General features: G+C 37.0%; 1 protein-coding gene across 1 annotated transcript in view; it reads left to right on the top strand.

Annotated features, from left to right (window-relative positions):
• Positions 1–22,310, top strand: part of cped1 (cadherin-like and PC-esterase domain containing 1) — a 216,443-nt gene that overhangs the window by 48,374 nt on the left and 145,759 nt on the right. The window contains exons 3-7 of the mRNA XM_060839791.1: positions 1,283–1,386; positions 4,121–4,205; positions 13,775–13,931; positions 15,643–15,805; positions 18,524–18,666. Of these exons, the coding sequence (XP_060695774.1) occupies positions 1,283–1,386; positions 4,121–4,205; positions 13,775–13,931; positions 15,643–15,805; positions 18,524–18,666 (652 nt within the window). The remainder of the gene's footprint in view (positions 1–1,282; positions 1,387–4,120; positions 4,206–13,774; positions 13,932–15,642; positions 15,806–18,523; positions 18,667–22,310) is intronic.

The raw sequence follows: 22,310 nt of genomic DNA, 5'->3' as shown, positions 1-22,310 counted from the left end.
AGCTACTAAACGCCATGGCCAGCTGTCCCTAGTAGCCGGTCACGCAGATGACAAGGACCACAAATTCATCTGGGACACACAACGATCATAGGACAACCTAAACATAGGACATACAGAGAATTTCTAGAAGCATGGCACTCAGCCACAGACTCCATAAACAAGCACATTGACCTGGACCCAATATACCGGCCACTCCAACAAACAACTGGAACCAACAACCGGAAGCAGCAGGAACTAAACCAAATAAATTCCAGAAGACACAGTACAGCAGTGCTTCACATGAGGCTCCAAAGCACTGTAGATGTCACCCAGACCGTGAATGAAACGTCTGCAAATCAACTTTCCAGTTCAGCGAACATACCCACAACCATGACAACCAGCACTTGAGCTACAAATCTTTGCACAAATCTTGAGAATTGATATAAATGTGGAAAAATGTGGGTTGATTCAGAAATATCAGTGAGGATTTGTTACAGGAAAATTATGCCTAACTAATCTGCAGGAGCTTTTTGAAGAAATAACAGAAAGGGTTGATGTAGGGAATGCTGTTGACGAGGTGCACATGAACTTCCAAAATATGATTCTTTGGAAATGCTTAAAAATATTCAGAAGAAAAGTCATATCAGATGTGAAATATTAACTTTTTTTCTCTTTCCACTGATGCTCCCAGACCTGCTGAGTTTCTCCAGCATTTTTTGTTTTCATTTCAGATCTACAGCATCTGAGGTATTTTTATTTTTATTTGATTGGTAACTTTTCACTACTATCAAACAGTCTATCTGGAACCAAACTTTTACTCTTAAAAAAAGAATGTCACATTTCTTCAATTTTCAATTATGGCTGGAGGCTTGTGATAATTTTAAAAATGATCTTTGTTCGTGTGTTCTGTCTTATCGATCTCTTTCTCTCTAGTCCAATCTTTCTTTCTCTCATTTTATTTCACTGTCCTACATGTTTTGACATTGCTATTCAATGTTCTGGCTTTGAAGCATGAGTCTGATTTTAACTCACTAAAGACCCAATTATTTTCAGAGTTAAAATTGGGCTTTACATGTCTCAGTAAAGATGCTTTAATATGGAGATGTAACTATTTGCACGAGTCCCCAGTCCTCTCAAATAAACATGACTCATGATGAGAAGTTCATAAATGTCATAAACAGGTATAAGTTTAATAAATAGTGAATTGATTGATTGATGCTGCCCACAAATTTTGTGCCAGTTGTTTCTTCAGTGTAGTAGGAATTTTGTTTCAGGGTTGAGACTGATTCTTATTCTTTTATAGGAACTGAACATTGGGACTTGCTTATTTGTTTTACTTCAAATAAGCTCAATGGTAACAGATGCCTTCAAAAAGAAGAGTTTGAACAACTTCAGCTTCATCAGAAGGTAATCAAAGCTGGCCTAGATTTTAAAAAGTGCCTTTATCTTTTATTCAAAATACATTCAACCTGATGCTTTATTTCAAGGGTGACCAATGTATATTTATATTGAATCCTTCACAAACAATAGACTCTCAAATCACTTTTAAACCTTTGGAATATTATTGAAGTGTTTTCTTTGTAATAATGTAGGAAACAAGTTTCATCTCAAGCAGGTGTGTGGCAGTGAGGGTTTAACACAAGGAGTCTATAGTCTGGGTGCAAATTACTTGATGATTAGGAATCTGAATGTTAGAAGCTGGCCTGGGGAACGGAAAGCCTTGGACTTTCTAGGTACACTGATCACTTAACAGCAATCTAGGTTTGTTCAATATTCTGCATCAGTTAGATGACACTTTGATCTTTTACTATAAATTCTGTGTCCTATGATCCTACTGCACTAGCTGCCTGATGAAGGAGCAGCGCTCTGATAGCTTGTATTTCCAAATAAACCTGTTGGAGTATATCTTGGTTTTGTGTGATTTTTAACTGTCCACTCCAGTCCAACACTGGCACTGCCTCATCATAACTATTAAAGAGGCAACCCATTGCCTTCTTGTGGAAGCAATGTGTGAGAAAGCATCAAGAAATGAGTGACTGACCTCACTGCTGCCTTTATTTTAATCCAGATCAGCTTTGTTTGTAAGGTCTCTTGACTACTTTCTCTGCCATCAAGTAGAATTTTATCCCTTTTCATTGAAGAGATATAAATTTCGCCCCTTGCTAGTAAACAAAATGAAACATAGAGGCAGCAATAGGCTTGTTGATGATATTGATGATTATTTCAACTGTGGCAGCAATCACTCATAGGATCATATTAAACTTGAACCAAAGTTTAATTTTAACTTTTCAATGACTGGAACATGAAGGAGTTTAGGTTTGCTGGACCAGCCAACTTAAAAATAAAATGTCAGTTCATCTGTCTCACCATGCTGCTTTAAAATCATGAGTGTTTCAGTAATATGGAGAGATGATGACCTAATGGCAATGTCACTACTCGTGATCCAGGATGCCAGTCTTCTGTCCTGGTATTATGGTTTGAATCGCACCATTTGCAGATGGTAAAATTTGAATTCAAATTCAAAGATATGAAATATTAGATTACTTACAGTGTGGAAACAGGCCCTTCAGCCCAACAAGTCCACACCAACCCTCCAAAAAGCAACCCACCCAGGTCGATTTCCCTACACCTAATACTATAGACAATTTAGCATGGCCAGTTCATCTAATCTGCACTTTTTGGATTATGGGAGGAAACTGGAGCAAACCCACACAGACACAGGGAGAATATGCAAACTCCACACAGAGAGTTGCCTCAGGTGGAATTTGAACGCACGTCTCATGCGCTGTGAGGCAGCAGTGTTAACCACTGTGCCATCGTGCTACTCAGTCTATATAGATAGACTGGTTTAATGGCAACCATTGTTGATTGTTGTAATCATCTGGTTCACTAATGTTCTTTCGGGAAGGAAATCTGCCACATTCTCCCTGTGTCTATATGGGTTTCCTCCTGGTACTCTGGCTTCCTCCCACAGTCCAAAGGTATACAGGTTATTGTGGTTCTGCTCGCCGAGCTGGAAGTTTTTGCTGCAAACGTTTCGTTTGATGATGATGTTCCCTAGCCAGGGAACGAAACGTTTGCAGCAAAAACTTCCAGCTCGGCGCGCAGAACCACAACAACGGATACCCGAGCTACAAATCTTCAATTTGATTTTGTATACAGGTTAGGTGGATTGGCCATGAGAAATTGCCCATGGTGTTCAGGAATGTGTAGATTGGGTGGATTTGCAATAGGGAATGCAGAATTACAGGATGGAGCACAGGGGTCTGGGCAGGATGCTTTTCAGAAGGTCAGTATGGACTTGATGGGTCAACTAGCCTGCTTCATGCTGTAGGGATTCTATGATACTACATGTGACTCCAGACCCACCACAATGTGGTTTACTCTTGATTAGAAACACAATAAATGCTGGCGTAGCCTGTGACATGAACATCAATGAACATTTTTTTAAAAATGCTACTAAAATGTTACATATCAGGGATATTATGGATATTAAGGTAAACTATGCCTCTCTTTACAGTCTAATTTCTTGCCTTCTTTTATGTTTACCTTGATAAAAGAAGTTACTTTGCAATCCTCTTCAGTACATTGAACATTTTCAGACATTACTGAGAGGTCATATAAAATTGTTTAAGTGTAATTATTTTTACTATCATTTCCTTTTCTCATATTACCTCAGTCTTCTACTTTCATTGTTTGAACTTTACTTTTATTTTAAATAAACTTGTTATGAAATAGGTACTTTTTTTTGTTGATGAAATGTTTTAACATTGAATTTATCTCTTTCAAACAGTATTTTTCTCTGCTACCACTGTGCAGGCTGGAAGTAGAATCAAACATGTGTCTGAAACTTGCTTCAAAAAACTTGATTGTCTTCAACCAATTAAAAGCTAACCTTTTGAGGATTGATCTGGCACTGCCACTGAAATAACTAAAGCAGCCCTTTGACGTTTTGCAAATCATTGTCTGATTGAAAGCTAACTTGATACCATAAAGAGTAAACATTATTCATTTCACTTTTGGCATGCTATGGGTTAAATATTAGTTACTGATTTGGAAGAATAAAGTAAAGTATTTTCCTTAATATTTACTTAATAACTTGTTGAACTGATAATAATTGAGGTTGGGAAATTACTTTCAGGTAAATAGAATCCCAGGCCTAGAACGTACACTTTGCAGAAAAGATGGCTTTTGTCAGATTATGGGAATTGCTCAAAGATTGCCAGGTAACAACTTTTCTCAAGTTGATTTTTTTTGTTTAGTTACACTGATGTGATTGAAATACATAAACAAACCATTAAAGGTTATTGGATCACTACAAAAGTGCAACATATTATTCTTAATAAGGAACTGCATAAAATTATTGAATTAGTTTATCATTGCCATGAATCCTTCAGTCAGATTGTTATCATGCATCAACTGCATGCAATGTCTTGGTGTCAAAACCTGTAAAAGGTCATAATGTTCTTTTTGGTGATATGTAAATGCTGGAGTTTAACCTTGTAGCTTATAGTATGATCTGAACACCTTGTGAGTTTGCACTGTAATAATTCTGTTCTTCTACTATTCTCTATTTAAAAGTACAGTGGAGTCTCAATTATTTATTACACTCAAAGATATCCTTATAGGAGAGGATCATAGTTGAATAATAATTGAGCAGGAGCTCCTTATCCATAAAGAATACAGCCTGCATTCCTGGCAGAGCTGAAATGACCACACAACTGTTAAAAAAAATTCAACATAAGCAGTGATCTGACCTGACCCACATGATTTTTTGCACTATGCTTTATGCTGAAGGATTTTATATGAGTCAAAAAAAATTTGCAGTGAAATAATTCAAACACCCAACCAGACCTGCTCTGAAGTGCGCACAGAAGATTAATTAAAAATTGTGGAAGATCTGAGCCAGAGTTGCAACCAGCTGTTGAAGGTTGCAGTACAATAAAGCACAAACTCCTGTTAGTCTAGTTCATAGATAATTACCAGTACGGGTATTATTAGTGCAGACAATTGGGACTCCGTTGGAATTATCTTTGATGGCATTAAACTTTGTAGCATTTGTGACTCACTTCCCTCAAAGAATTATTTTAATACTTCTGGGAGCTTTGTTTTATAGACCTTTGCAATGTACTGAGGAATTGTGAAGCCATTTAAAAATAATTCATAAATCAGGAGCAGCTGATGCCACTCCTGTAAATTATAGTTGATCTATTCACAGCCAAATGCTTTGTTCAGAGTTATTTGTATAGTAAATAAGCAATATTTCCTATCCATATGTTTGGCTAATTCTTCTTATCAATGAGAAAATTTAAATGTAAACTCCCAAAAGTAAATATTTTGCACAGAAAGTATGTTTACAGGCTAAATCCACAGTCACCAGCTGAATATCATCACAGTCCCAGTAATAGTGTCCCTGCCTCTGAGCCAAATCCTCATAGTTGGGTCCCACTCCAGGACTTATTAAGGTGTGTTCACAATGCAAGTTAAGTACCAACTTGTAAATCCTTCTAACATGTGCCTTGTAAATCCTTCTAACAAAGGCAGGTGGTAAAAACAGGAGTGATTGTCTAATAGAAAGCAGTTGGAGCCTCTACCATCATTATCTACAGCTTGAGGCTACAACATGTATGTAAAAGGTTTATTACCACAGCACCTCAAACCTTCTTGACAGGCTGGTTGGCTCAGTTGGCTGAATGGCTGGTATAGATCAGATTGGTATCAACAGTATGTAGTCGAATCCCTGTTCTGACTGAAATAGGTTCTGGACATGCCTCCTTGGAAGGTACAGTACCTTCAGGCAACCATTTCAGCAAAAAGATATAATCCCAAATGATTTCTGTTAGTTTAATAATTTACCAAACATGTCTTAAAAATTATTTTTTCATTTAGTTTATACAGCTTGAGCATTGTTATACATGTATGAGTCTACTGTATAAAATATTGAGACTACTAATTATTAGTTATTAACCTTAACTAGCTAATCTGTCTCAGAGATTTGGAATAGAGAGTGGAATCTTTTTCTTCTCTCAGGTACAGGAAGCAATGCAGCAGGGGACCTCAATGTGAAAGGCTACAGTCAGATCCTCGATGGCAGGTGGAAAGATTTCAATTAAGTTCTTGTAACTTTAAAGGTGCATTCAGTTTCCCAATGGCAAACATCAGGAAGAACTTTCTCAAGTATCTACCTGTCATGCATGCTCATTAAAAGGCCAACTTTATGGAATTAAGTTCCCCTTCCCAGTTAAGTTCTATGTAAGCAAGCAGCACATGACAACTTTGAAGTGGTGTGCAGTTGACAAAGTGGTCATCTTTCTGGAGTTTGTGAATAGCTACTGCTTTATCCAGCAACCATCCATACCATAACATGGCTGAGAACAGGGGCAGTTGCACAAGTTGTAGGGGGCAAGGAGAGTGATTGAGGGAGAGAAGCTAAAATGTAATGTACATGGATCAAGGGAACTGGCCAAGAGTGGAAGGGAAGCAGGCTTATCAGGGTAAGATGAAAAAGTCACAATGTTTACCTGCAAGAGTCATTCCAAGAGGCATGCAATGTGTGAATGCTTGCCCTTTAACTATTGCACTAGGATTAGGGAGATTAGTTTGGAATTATGGTTGAGCTACAGTTGTTGGGTGAATATAGATGGCTATATGCGTTTGATGTTATCAACAGTTAAAAAAATGGAAAGTCCTTTTTGGCATTTAAAATAAGTCAAGCAAAGGAAGTAGACTAGTGAAGAATGGGCAATGGATACCAACAGGATGCAGTTACAATTATTCAGAACTAAAGTTTCTTCCATTTAGCCATCCCAAATGGGCGGCATGGTGGCACAGTGGTTAGCACTGCTGCATCGCAGTGCCTGAGACCCAGGTTCAATTCCCGACTCAGGCGACTGACTGTGTGGAGTTTGCACGTTCTCCCTGTGTCTGTATGGGTTTCCTCCCACAGTCCAAACATGTGCAGGTCAGGTGAATTGGCCATCTAAATTGCCTGTAGTGTTAGGTAAGGGGTAAATGTAGGGGTATGAGTGGGTTATGCTTCGACAGGTCGATGTGGACTTGTTGGGCCGAAGGGCCTGTTTCCACACTGCAAGTAATCTAATCGAAAAAAAATCTAGCAATACATTAATGGAAACAGGAGGAAACGCCAAGCAATGAGGTGTACCACTGCCTCTCCACCATAGCTTTTTTTAAAATCTCATTATCCTTAGCAGGATTCCCATTGGCTGTCTTTCCTCAGCCATAACATATAAATGCCAGATTTCTGTTCAATACCTCCATGTCTGTTCCTTCTTTCTAAATGGAGAAAAAAAGGCCCAAAGAGAAGTTCCTCCAGCTCTATTTTAAATACAATTTCTTGTATCTTTCATTAGAATTTTATGGAAACCGCATGACCAAAGCAGGCCATTAGGCCCAACCAGTCTGTGTTGACATCTACATCTGCATCACTAAATAATCGAAATCATATTTACCTAGCTATTTACATTCCCCTTTACCCCATTTTCTTTCTTCCCTCTGTCAAATTATACACTGAATGTTAACAGTTCCCTTCTCACTGGCCCTACAAATAAATTTAATGAATTCACAACTTCTGTGAAACAATGTTTCACAGTTCTCTGTCCTCAATTTCTTGCACTTAATCTACAGCCTGTTATTTAATATCACTCACTTTGTTATGCAGGCAACTTCGATCTACCTTTCCAATCCATGAATTATCTTAAATGTGTCTACATAATCTCATAATCTATATTAATTTAACAGTAAAAACCTAACTTGACTTTAACATTTCTGATTGGTTCTGTCCTCTTAAAGCATTATTTCTACCACAGTACAACATAATTATTCATTGTTCTAATGCTAAGTCCTGTTTACTAATTGGATTCTGCAATAAATCCATCCTACAAACATAATAATGCCAAGTGAGAATAATAGGTCTGTAGGAACAGGCATTCTGTATTCAGCATTGCATAGGTTTAATTATAATTTATGTTTGATATAATTTATTGTAGACTTAGTTCATGCAATCTAAAGTTAGCATGAAAATAAGGATATATTGTAAAAACATATAACACATACACCAGGTCTGTGATCATCCTTTGATGGATGCTGTTATATAAGATAATGGTTCTGAAGGAGTTAACCATTGAGCTGTATTAAGTTCCACCCAATCTGATGATGTCACACAGTCATTGGGTAAGGAAAGATTCCTCAATGGAAACAGATATGATATACCCTCCCCTATTTGTTGTAATTATGCCTAACTAATTGAGGTTAATTGTATTAATTGGTATCATGCAGTAACCCTTACCTTGTGTAAGCCTAGTGGCCAATGGTGGTGGTGGTATTGTGGTAATGTCACTGAGCTGGTTATACAGAAGCTAAGGTGAGTGTGTTGGGGGCATAAGTTCAAATCCCACCATGGCACTGGATGGTAATTAAATTGAGTTAGGACTGTTGTAGTGGTCATCTTCCTACCTCTAAGACATGAGGCTCAGGTTCAAGATCTGTCTGGTCCAGTGGTGTGTAATACCATCCCATAACAGACTGATTAGATTAAAACTCTTAAGTGGTCTATCTTCCAACATTGCTAATAGATAGGGCTTAGGCTCAGAATAGAAAGGAAAATTAGTAGCAGCGAACAACCTGAAACACAAGGCACCTCTGTGACTTGTTACCTCAGCCCAAATAACAGATGCCATCTAATCAGAAGATTGGTCTATGCTAATGTTCCTTATTCTGTGTAGACTCTTCAGCTGTTTTAGCATTTCATATCTAAAGTTCAAATAAATACTGATCATTGGCTATGTTCAGGTAATGAAGACTGATGTGAATTAATGGTTTAACACAACTTCTGAATGAAATATGACCTTATGAATCTGTCTGTTTTCTAGAGTTATTCAAATTTCTTCCCAAAATATCTTTTGTCTTGTATATGTTCAAACTAGTGAAGATCAATAAATTCCATACAAAAATTGGATAGATCTCCAGAAAGAACAATGTTTTAAAACAAAATTTATTTTTGGAAATATGAGAACGCAGTGCAATATACAAGCGAATGTTTCTGAATACATGTCCAAGGTGCTGGCATTGACAGGCATAGGGCAAGTAACCTCCAGTCACCACCAAGGAGCACATGGGCTGCAATGTGACACAGGGCATCACCCAGAGCTTGGAAACCATCCTTTCCATCATAGATGTTTGCTAACCACATGTCCGTCCTTAAAGAACCAGCTCTGATCCAGCCTCAGGTGGTCACTGTCTCAACTTCTACCATAGTAAAGCCACCCAACATCTGATTGTTGCATTGGAAACTCAGATGGAGAACATGTGACTATGCCTGCTGCCTTGCAAACTCATGTTATCATGACTGCAGAACTCAAAGCTCAAAAGGAACATGCAGACTTTTACAGCAACTCCAGCAAACTGTTCTCTATCAGACTAATAACATCACTGAGGCACTGCTGACAGAGAATGCCAGAGACTTAATGGAGCAGGAATCAGCTGTCCTCAGTTAAGAGGCCGGTATTCATGCCCCCATCATTGCCTCTTTACCAGTGCCCTTGCAGTTGCCTCTCAGCCAACCATTGTGTCTCCCTCAGTGAAATGTGGCCATCTTCCACCAGACATGCTGCAGTGTTTTTAACTGTGAGGGATTAGGACATGAGCACTGCACATATGCAGTTAAAATTTGCTGAATGTGCGCCAAATTAATCTGAGAAGGCTGTAGACGTCATGAGCTGCCGCTTTTGGGACATGCACATACACTAGCTCTGTTTTAAGCTATGATCTATTAGATTAAAGTTTGGAAACAAAATGCAGAGCTGATGTTCAAAATATTCCAAGTTATTTGTATGTGCATGACTCAATCATTGAGTTAAGCCATTCAGTAGCTCTATGCCCAGTTAAGAAAAACCCTCCTGATACTTGAGGCTTTAAGATTATAAGACATAGGAGTGAAGTAAGGCCATTCAGCCCATCAAGTCCACTCTGCCATTTAATCATGGCTGATGGGCATTTCAACTCCACTTACCCGCATTCTCCCCGTAGCCCTTAATTCCTTGTGACATCAAGAATTTATCAATCACTGCCTTGAAGACATTTAGCGTCCCGGCCTCCACTGCACTCTGCGGCAATGAATTCCACAGGCCCACCACTCTCTGGCTGAAGAAATGACTCCGCATTTCTGTTCTGAATTGACCCCCTCTAATTCTAAGGCTGTGCCCATGGGTCCTAGTCTCTTCGCCTAACGGAAACAATTTCTTTGCGTCCACTCTTTCCAAGCCATGTATTTTCTTGTAAGTTTCTATTAGATCTCCCCTTAACCTTCTAAACTCCAAGGAGTACAATCCCAGGGTCCTCAGCCATTCCTCGTATGTTAGACCTACCATTCCAGGGATCATCGTGTGAATCTCCGCTGGAAACGCTCCAGTGCCAGTATGTCCTTCCTGAGGTGTGGGGACCAAAACTGGACACAGTTCTCCAAATGGGGCCTAAACAGAGCTTTATAAAGTCTCAGTAGCACATCGCTGCTTTTATATTCCAACCCTCTTGAGATAAATGACAACATTGCATTCGCTTTCTTAATCACAGATTCAACCTGCATGTTTACCTTTAGAGAATCCTCGACTAGCACTCCCAGATCCCTTTGTACCTTGGCTTTATTAATTTTCTCACTGTTAAGAAAGTAGTCCATGCTTGTATTCTTTTTCCCAAAGTGCAAGACCTTGCATTTGCTCACATTGAACTTCATTGGTCATATATGTTTCATCATAAATGTCTTGTTAGATCATGTTCATGATCTTGAAATTCAATGACCAGCTACAAAGAGCAAAAGCTTGTATTGTTTAACTTGTGCTATAAATAGAGCATTCAGTGTGCTACGTATAATATAAATACTCAGTGTGCTAATGTCAAAATGTCATTTCATCCTAGTCATAAGAGAACTCTTCATAACTCACTTGGAACTTTATCATTCCTGAGTTTTATAGCTTTTCCTTATGGAATATCTGTATGATAAATGTATCTATTAGGCTTTTTCTGCTGTAGCCGAAATGGCAGCAGTATGTGGTGAAGTTTATTATGAATTCTGCATCAGGTTAAGGATAATGATAGTATTTGCTGGCATCTGCCTAGAGCTATAATTCGTCCTTGAAGTTTAAAAATACATGGACATCATCTGGCAGTCTGTTAGAAGGTCATTTAGTGTGTTTATAAGAGTTTATGATTTAACTTGAAACTTAGAAAGAAAAAACACAGTAATGATTAAAATAGAAAGGAGACATTTGAATGGCATACAATACCCTCTACTTCTGGGTCTTCAAGTGTTTCAAATGTTATCTTTAGATGTATTTTACTATGGTTTGTATGTGGAAATGTGGCGTTGCCATGTCCAGCTGTGCCCCAAGTCTCATACTTCAGAAATAAAAACAAAACTATGGATGCTGGAGATCTGAAACAAAAACAGAAACTGCAGGAGAAACTCAGCATGTCTGGCAGCATCTGTGCAGAGAAAACTGAGCTGATGTTTTGGGTCCAGTGACCCTTCAGTTCTTTTGAAGAATGGTCACTGGACCCAAAACATTAATTCTGCTTTCTCATGCTTCAGGGCCTGTCTGGAGCACTTCTTGATGTTTTTCATTTTTGATGTTTCAGATTGAAGTTGTTTTAAACATAATAATTGACACAATTATAGGATGTGTAAAAACCTCTGGCTACCGCAGACTCTGATTCATTCTTCAATAGTCGTCCATCCTCGGCCAACATTCTGACATTATGAACTAAAATATACCATGATTTAACTAAGTGTGTAAACTCATTATGACTTAATAGATAATAAAATAAAGACCCAAATCTAACGTATGGGTCAGATGCTTTATTTCCATTCCAGATCAAATGAGAACTAACCATTGTACCTTTTGGGCTCAACTTTGGATTAGATCCTTCACGACAGCTGTCGACCTGTAAACTTCTCAGACAGCATCAGAGTGAATCTTCACAGAGCTTCCTTTCCTTTTAATGGCAATAGCTTTAAAAAATGATTCATTCATGGGATATGGTTTATCACTCGTTGGCTCAGCATTTATTGCCCATCCCTAGCTATCCTTTAAAAAATGGTGTTGAGCTGCCTTCGTGTACTGCTGTAATCCAGTTTCTAAAAGTAGATCCACTATGTCAAAAATAGATGGAGTTAGGAATTTTTATTGTTATTCTTTATATCTTAATTTGACTGGCATAGTTACATTGCTAAATGATTGCACATCCTTTGATTTGTTATACATACAATGCATAATATTTTGTAATGTCGTTAAGATGATAAGGAATAGGAATCGGAGTAGGTCATTTAGCCCTTCAAGCTTGTTCTGTCATTCATTAGGACCACGACTGATTTGACATTCCACATGTCCACATTGCTGTGTTTTCCCTCTAACGTTTGGTTCCCAGACAGATCAAGTATCCATCTACCTCAGCCTTAAATATACACAAAGACTATGTTCCCAGAGCTGTTCCAAAGACTCTCAAAGAGAAGAAACTTTTTCTCATCTTAGTCTTAAATTGATATCCCTTTATTCTAAGGCCTCTGGACCCAGACCCTCCCTAGGGAGGAAGCATCCTCTCAGCATTTACCCTGTCAAGCTCCCTTTCTGTCTCCTATATGTTTCTCAGAGATCGCCTCTCATTCTTCTAAACTCCAATGAGTAGAGTCCCAAGCTGTTTGCGCTTTACTCATAAGATAATCCCCCATACCAGGGATCATCCTAGTGAACCTTCTCTGAACTGCCTTTGATGAAATGATATCTCTCTTTAAATAAGAGGACCAAAATGCTCACAGTACTCTAGATGTGATCTCACCAGCACCTTGTACAGTTGCAGTAAAACATCCCAACTCTTATACTCCAACCCTTTGAAACAAGGGTCTACATTCCATTAGCCTTCCAGATTACCTGTTGCATCTGTGTGCTAGCTTTCCGTGTTTCCTGTACAAATCATTTTATGTTGCAGCATTCTTCAGTTTTTCTTCATTTAAACATCATTCTTACCTTTTATTGTCCCTTCCAAAATGAACCATTTGCCAACTTTTTCCCATCTACTTAATCTATCAATAACTCTCTGTTAACTGTTTGTATCCCTCTTGTAATCTGCTTTCCATCTATTTTTGTGTCATCTGCAAGTTTGTCTACAGAACATTCACTTTTTTCCTGCAAGTCATTCATGTGGATTGTAAAGAGTTCAAAAATCTGCTCATTCTTTTTGTGGAGATCTTTGTTGTGATTTAGGCTAACCTTTAAAAAAGCTTCTAGATTCCAATGCATGGGATGTATTACAAAGCAAAGAAATATTACTGGTCAGCAGGTAATTAATATGTCCCTTCAAAGTTTATGTTTTGTATTACAAAGAGAACCTACTCCAATGTAGCAATGGTGTTAACATAGCAATGGTGTAGAGAGATATGGGGAAACGCCAGGAGATTGGCACTAGATAATAGAGCTGGTGCAGACATGATTGGCCAAATGCCCTCCTTCTGCCCTGTAATAGTTCTGTTAATTTGTGATTCTGTCTCATTTATTGACTTGTTATGTTTCGCTTGTATTGGAAATTTGTCATACTGATGAACTTTCTGCATTGAATATTACATACTTGTGAGCAAAAGGTGTGTAAATTGCTGTTGGGCATCAAATGATTAGCCGAATTATAAATGATAGTATGTTTAATTCAAGATAACTGCAGTATTGAAAATATGCCTAATAAAATGGCTTCCAAAGAAATACCATGTAACGTACTTTTGTACTTTGTCCTTCAGTCCTCCAACCTTTGGTTCTTCCATCTATGTGCTTAGACTATTATGTAGAGCCAAAAACAATCAGCAACAGGATAAGGGCTGGAATCTCGATGTCTCCAGATGGAAATATCCCTTCTCTAAAGCTTCAAGATATGGACAACGAAATTGATGTGAAACAGTAAGTGAAATGCATAATTTAATAAAGTGCCTTTTTTGAGCAGTAATCTTTGTTCTGTTGTCTTATATGGTGTTAATACAATATTCTTTAAAGTTCCCCATTTGTGGAATGAGGCATCAGGTAGCCATTAGCATCAGTCTTCTGCAAGCAGTAACTTTGAAGTAGAAAAGAAAATGTTATAGACACTCAGCAAATCAAACAGCATCTATTAAAAGTGAAGCAAAGTTAATGTTTTATATCAATGATGTTTCATTAGAATTGATATAAACCAGCAACTGATCAGGAGGCATACCTTCATTTGATAAATTGTCACCAACCTTTAAAAGTAAAGAAATATCCTCCATGAGGCTGCTTCATTATACATTCTTGGCTGAAAGCCAATCATCCATTATGGTATTAAAATAGCTGAGGCCAAGGACAGACTTGTTTTACTGTTGATTGTGAGCATCTGATACGTTCTGCCATTTGCACAGTGCTAACTTACACACGATAAGGAGGTTTCAAGTGCTTGAAGTTTCATCTATTGATACCTTACAAGTGTCAATAATACAGACCTATATTCACCTGTTGGGAAAGATAGTTTTAAGAAAGTGGGAATTTATGAGTTAATGGTAGTAGTTTTGCTCGCTGAGCTGGAAGGTTCGGTTTCAGACGTTTCGTCACCATATTAGGTAACATCATCAGTGAGCCTCCAGATGAAGCACTGGTGGTATGATCCACTTTTTATTTGTGTTTAGCTTTCCTTGGGTTGGTGATGTCATTTCCTGTGGTGACATCATTTCCTGTGGTGATTTAATTTCCTGTTCTTTTTCTCAGAGAGTGGTAAATAGGATCCAAGTCGATGTGTGTGTTGATAGAGTTCCGGTTAGATCCAGAACCTCAATCTGAGCTAAAACTCTTCTCAGAACTCATTGAGTTAATTTTTGAAAGCTTTTTAACACTCACTATCAATAAAGATTCATTGGCTCTATACAGAGTAGAGAGTGTCCGAATGCACATGGACGGTATTTGGGACCAATAATGGTTATGAAACATAGGCCAAATATCGGTTACCTCAATGTGAGAGCTCATGCAAGACTTTACCTTTTGAAATTAATTCTATTCATTCATTATTATATTTTTGATCCATTGACTTATTTTTTTCCCAATTTTCTCCTTTGGTCAAGTTTTTTTTGTCTACTACTGATGTTAAGCTAATGTGAAGGCTTATCCTTCCCTGGACGTGTTCTATCATTATTCTCAGTCAGATGTATGGTGCTAACTACACACTGGTCCTTGTGCACTGCATCTTTTTCATATGAATTGTTATTGATGCATGATACATCCCTTAAAATTCTCGGAAAACACAACCCCATATCTTTAACTAACTCAAGTGAAAATGAAAAGATGTAACACTGGCTGTGATACATTTTTGCAGCAACATTAAAGAAGCTTTATTGTGAATTCTATTGTGCTTTATATGACACTCGATGCCAAAGTATCCCAAGCTGCAACTCTTATCTTGTGTGTAAAAAATATTAAAATAATATTGTCAGAAAGAAGTCATTTACAGTGGGCATCCAGCCTGCAACCTTTTTTCCATAAAGTCTCTCTTGGCTGAGAAAAAACATGTTTGGTTATGCTTTATCACCAATTAATTGTTGCCCATTTCCAGTTTAAATTTGTAAAATGTTTTATCCTAGATTCATTTTAATGTTTTGTTCCTTCCTAGATACACAGCACTTTCAGGAAAGTCAAAGACCATTCCTATAGATGGTCTTTCTGCAATCCTTAGAGTGTATGTTTTAGTGACATCACTGTCTCCCCTACGAGCGTTCATTCATTCAACAGGACTCGTCCAAAGTGAACCCAATAAGAAGTTCTTTGTATCCGAGGTATAAATATTTATAGTTTGACTGCAAATAGAGTTGTGAATACTTCAGCCAGGTTAAACCCAAAACATAATATGCTCCAAATAAGGACTGAATTCTCCAATGTTTGCTTGAGTATAAAGTAGAATAATGCATTTGTTATTGCTGTTTCTTTTTACAGTAGTTTGTCTTTAAGTCAACACAAGTTTATTATTGGGTGTTGCAATGGTCTCTGTATGAGCTATACTCTGTAGTTGTGTCAGTTTGCACTTGAGTAACATTTACTTGTGCTATCATATCAAATATGCTAAAATAACAAGTTATCGGATAGAAACTCATTGAACAAACAACTAAATTAACATTGAAGGACAGAGAATGGATAATTTGCTAGTAAATGTTCCAATCTACACTGTGCAGGCTTGAGTTCTGAGTATCTTCTTAATTGATGTTTATTTGACTGAGTCAATTATTATACAATATAAGTAATTATCAATTTAAAAGTTATATGTTTTATGTGTGTAATTTAATAGTCCTCTTCATAGAGAAAGTGGTTATGAGAACCACAATAAATACAATAAGCTAGACTCAATATGAAAACTGTCTTCTTCCCATGTATTTCAATTATCCTCATTTTGCATGCTAAAAAAATTACTTAACTAGGTTAGGAATAGCTTCTATTTATGTAGTAGCTTTCTTGACCCCAAGATATCCTACAGTACTTAGCAGCAAATTAAATATTTTTGTAATGTTATCAGTGCTGTAATATAGAAAAGCAAAGAAGGCAAATTTCCCTCAGCATTATCCCACAATCAGTAATGTGATAATGACAAATAATTTGTTTTGATGGTGCTAGAGATAGAATAAATATTGGGTTCGACATTCATTGTTTACAGTTGGATATTAGAGGTCTTTTGTATACATCTACGAGAGTAGCTGAGACACATCAAAAGAAAAAGTGGCATCTTCATCAGTGCTACACTCCCTCTGCACTGATTTGAGGTAATAGTCTAGATTATAAAATGAAATTAAATAGGGCAGTTATTTTGTAAATTAAAATAGAAAATGGAAAATACTCTTATTTAAAGATCAGCCCTTGTGAAGATCAGTAAAAATAGTGTTCTGCTATGTTTATGTAATAGTATCTCATGGAATTGTCCAGACTAATCAATAAAATTGGTTCTTTTGGCTTCATGCTGGACAGAATCTAGCTTAATGCAAAACAGAAAATACTGGAGAAATTCAGCAGGTCTCGCAGCATCTGTGGAGAGAAACAGAGTTAGTGTTCAGACAGTATGACTCTCCTAAACCCAGGATTAATTTCTTTCGTGTGATATTAAAAGGGAAACAACTTCATTTCCATTAACAGAAATTAATTTTGGGATAAAATGTTAGCAATTAGAGGAAAATAACAAATATTAAGCAATTTTATATCGATAACTATGAAGTCAAAACTTAAAGTATTTATTTGAAACTGTGGCTATCTATCACAGCAGTGACTAAGCTAAGATGAAGATACTGCTTCTCAGCATCACCAGGTGGCCAGAATTTGGAACTGCGGGAAGGTTCAAGTCAAACTTTTTAACGAGAATGGAAGAGCAAGCATGATATGTGAATATATAAATTTAAAGAAATAGATCACTTGACTCCTTGAACCTTCTCTGCCATTGAATAAGATTGTGGCTGGTCTGCTTAATCCATATTTCCATCACCTGATAAATGTTCTCCCCCTTGCTTTTCAAGAATCTATGTCAGTCTTGAAAATATAATGAGAAGTTACCATATTCTAACTGATGTCAGAATAGCTAACATTGGAAACTACTGTTGCAGCTCCATTACATGCAATACCTGTTATAGTACAATGTGATAACTTCAATATATTGCCAGTTGCCTTCTGACTCTAATCTGTATGCTGGAAGAAAGGAGCAGCAGTACTCTTACCAGAGGGTGGCAAATCATTTGTGGGATGATGTTAGTACTTATCACATGCTGTATGACTTTTACCATCATGGTGCCATCAAACTTTGGACAATAATCTGGACTAGCATCAAATTCTAGATGGCTGCGGGTGCTTTCACATGACTGCAATAATATAAAATTTGACTGACAAATACGTTTCTTATATGTTAGATGGAGAGGAACATTGGGGTGATGGTGAAGGTTCTGGTATAGTCATATATTCTGTGATTTCAGATTTTAAGGCTATTACATGAAATTTAAGAATTTGCTACACCATACTTGATGGTGTCTCCCTTTAATTTATGGATATTCAGCCATTGACTGCAAATATGTATTCCCAACACACTTCACAGGAATTAACAGGCAAACATTATACCTCAATACGTAGCTTGGTTAAAGACACTGACCAAAAGTGTGGTCAAAGACGCCTGTTTTAAGAGCATCTTAAAAAGGAGGAAAGAAAAATGCAGAGGTTTGAGGAGGGAATTCTGGAGTGTAGGGCCTTAGACAGCTGCCATTGGTGAAGCAAATAGAAGATGTTTGAATCACAAGTTCTAGGGCATTTTCCTCATAGCTGCTGAGTGAGTAAAGTTTAAACAATCCCTTATATTCCATGCTAATCATGAGATACATTCTCTGGTAAAACACCAAGAGATGTACTTTATACACATTTATTTAGTTCAGAAACATGTTCAGTTACTTTAAAAAGAAATGCTAAGAATTAATACATCATGAAGTATACATATAAAACATGAAGTGTATAATCTAATGTAAAATCTTTCACAGCTTCGGGCATATTTTGAAAAATATTCTGGAACAAGTGCTTCAGTACAGGCCTATGAGAACATGAAAATGTTAATTACACAACTTCTATTAATTGCTGAACTAAACATCGAATCTTCCACCAGAAGTCAAGGAACATCAGAAAGGTGAGCGATCCAATAATTCATAGAATCAACTAGAATCCGAGATTATCATATGAACTTCTATGATTACTAAAGTTTAGAAATCATCTATAATCATGTGCTACACAAGAATTTAAATATCTCACATAAGGCTGCAAATTGCTGTGCACTGTAATTAATGTTTATCGTTCATATAATGTCAGCTCCTGTAATTTTGAGAGTTACTGAATACCGGTATTTCCTACCTATTGAATTTAGCACTCAAAATTATTGTAAATCTTGTCAATGGAAATTAATTTTCTGTGTCTTTATCAGGCTACAATTGCAAATTTTCAGGTAATGTGACTTATAAGTTACTGTCTTTGTATCTTGCGTGTATAGTACCCAAATCACAGCAGTTTGCAATTAATATTAAAGACCGGCCAAGTTCATGTGTTGGGAATCAAAACCTTACATGTGACAGCACTTTTAATTCATTAGGATGGGGATTTTATGCAACAATTTCCTAATACTAGATTTAATGAAGGAAGATGAAAAGGATTTAAAAGTATTTTTAACAGTGACAGATGGTAACCACTGTAGTCTACTTTGTGTTCATGTTAAACAGAGACAGTTGTGACACATGTTCAAAGAAGACCTGTAATCAATAATAAGTGGCTGTCAAAGTGGCAAAAGCTCTCAAGTGTTATGCCTTTGATTCTTTTGGACAAATGCAGACAATATTAGATGCACTAGAAATTTTGTCACTGGAGATGCATTAGATTGGTGAGGAAATCTCAGCAAAATCATCTTGACCACTGAAAGTAAAAGCACCATGTCAATCGTAGCTTCCATTAATTGGATTGATAGATTTCCAAAAGTAAAAGAGATGGTTGATAAAATCCACATTGCCATCCAAGACATTAGTCAGAGTACAATAGCCCAGGCGAACAGAAAGAGACTTCAGTAGTTTGAAGTGCAACTGTTAAGCAAGCATTGTTCATATCAATGCCCACAGCCAAGTTTTACTTTCAACATTTATGTTAACTGTGCACTAAATGAGCAATTTCTCTCATGCTCCATCTAAACAGATTTATAATTCAGCTTTATCTGCCTACAAACCTGAGGGCAGGCAGTGAACTTAAGGAAAGTACGTTCACTGCATTCCCAACATTTGTCTGTTTGTCTGAAGCCAGCAGGAAATTTAAATTAGGAATGGCATTATTTTTAGAGTGATCCTGCCCTGTCAGTCTACCAGAAAAACCTGATAGAACTGGTCCCAGGGCCACTGAAACAACATTCAGAATGGCAATCAGCCATGGATCATTGTTGATGGAAATTTGTTTGTATGCTGAGAGATACATGATTGGAAAAGTAAACATTGAAAGGCATAAACTTGCTTTTTGATTTAGAAGAGGTTTGAGGGAGTCCCACAGCTTGGAAAGCTTTTTGTTTTATTTCACACAAGACCTGGTTCAGATTCAATGTAATAACAGTTTCTCCAGAAGTACCATTTTGCAGTGTCTTGGTAGATTATGTATCTCTCCTCTGTTAAATCAGGAATGGGTATCAAAATGTTTTAATGATTGTGGATGTTTCAACAAGATTTCTTGAAGCAGTGTCATAAGGAAAAAGTACTACAAAATTTATAGTGGAACAGTCAATTCATTTTATTAAGATATAGGTTACTCAAGGAAATGTAATCAGATCAAGGTTCAACTTTCAAATTGTAAATATTTATACAATTTATGACTAGTTGGGCATAACACAATTGGCCTAGTTAGCTTATCATCCCAATCTCAAGTTGCACTGGAAAGGTGGCAGCAGACATACAAGACTATGTTTAGAGCTTATTATCAATAATGTCCTAATGATTGGAATAGGATAATTCCTTTGTTATTGTCTCCATTAGTGATGATCCTAAAATGTCCACAATGTTTTGTCCTTTTGAATATATATGTGGGCATGAGGTGAAAGGACCATTTAAAGTGATTAAAGAAAAATTGATAAATTAATATTCAGAGGCTATGCTTCCAATCTTTTTTGAGTTTTGAAAAGACACTGGCTAACATATGCGAGTTTGCCAAAAATCATTTGAAAGGTATTCAACGAACAATGAATACTAGAGCAGTTAAATTTTCTCTCTGGGGAGCCAGTAACAGTGTAGTCTTATAAAATCAAAAAGAAACTCGAGTAGTGATTACTCCAGGCAGGAGAAAGATTTAGTGAGTCTGTCATGTTCTCATGTTAGATAATATGACAAAGATGTACATCAGGTGAAAAGTGTATTATTAATTGTGAAAGGAATAGGAAGCAAAATAAAAATATCAGAACAATTGGAGAATGAATCAAAAATTAAGCATTCAAAAGTTGACCCTCCAGCAATCAGATTGGTTAATATGGAGGGTACTTATTAGATAGCATAGTGTCATATCTTCTAGAAACCTACGAAAGTGACCTGCAAATGTTTTTAGAGAATCAACAATCAATGTGTGTTAATAGGCCAGGAGGAATAAAAACATTTTCAACCGTTCATGCTATTAACGTGATGGGTGTGTTACCAAAAAAGCAATACGCTTACAGATTCAATCCAGAGAAATTCACTGAAATTAGGAAAGAGATTAAATTCATGATGGATAATGGCATTAATGAACCAAGAAGCTGCAAATCACCTGTCATGATGGAACTAAAACCAAATAAGTCATAAAGTCTCTTTATTGATGTTGCAAAGTCAACACAATAACAAAAAATGGATGCATATCCTATTCCATTGGACACACATGATTTATCACGAAAATTGACTTGCTTAATGCATATCAGACAGTTCCATTGATTGACAGCCAAAGAAGTGTCAGCTTTTGTAACACCGGACAGATATTACCAATGCAACATCATGCCGTTTGGACTAAAAAGTGCACCAACAACATTCCAAAGATTAACCAAAAAAGTAATTGAAGAAATATTTAATTTTTGTTTACATCATCATTTCAATTGTTTTTAACCATACCTGGGAAGGGCCTTTATACCATATGACTAACCTGTTTAGCTGCAATAAGATATTTTAGTCCTCCATCTAGCTAAGTGAATTTCCCAAAGCAAAAGTGATTTATTTGGGTCACACTCTGGGACTAGCTCAAATAAGATATAGAGAAATGAAAGCAAGTTCTGTTTTGGATTGCCCAATGCCTCGGTCAAATTGTGAAATTTTGCAAAATGTTAGCATGAGTGGATTTTCTGAACTTCAACGCTGTCATGTCACCTTTAACAACTTCAAAGAAAGGCAAAAAATTTAAAGAGACACAGGTCATGTACTTTGATAGGAAAACTCAAAAGGTAGTCCTATTTCAATGCAGAGGGATTCCAAAAATGGCAGCGCAGAGGGATCTGGGTGTTCTAGTGCATGAAAACAGGATGTTAGCATGCAGGTGAAGCAAGTAATTATGAAGGCAAGTAGAATTTTGGCCTTTATTGCTTGGGAATTCATGTTCAAAGGTAGAGACATTTTGTTACAACTGTACAGGATGTTGGTGAGACTATACCTGGAAAACTCAGTACAGCTTTGGTCCCTATGTTTTAGAAAATAAAGGATATTCCAGTGGTGGAGACTGAATGTGTGATTGAAAGAGATTCACAATGCCGATTCTGTAATGAAGGGGTTGACTTAGCATGAACGGCTAAACAGATTAGGC

The sequence above is a fragment of the Hemiscyllium ocellatum genome, chromosome 19, assembly GCF_020745735.1.
Source record: "Hemiscyllium ocellatum isolate sHemOce1 chromosome 19, sHemOce1.pat.X.cur, whole genome shotgun sequence".
In the NCBI taxonomy this organism is placed as follows: Eukaryota; Metazoa; Chordata; class Chondrichthyes; order Orectolobiformes; family Hemiscylliidae; genus Hemiscyllium; species Hemiscyllium ocellatum.
The sequence above is the reverse complement of the archived record's forward strand: the minus strand, read 5'-3'. Positions and strand labels throughout refer to the sequence as shown.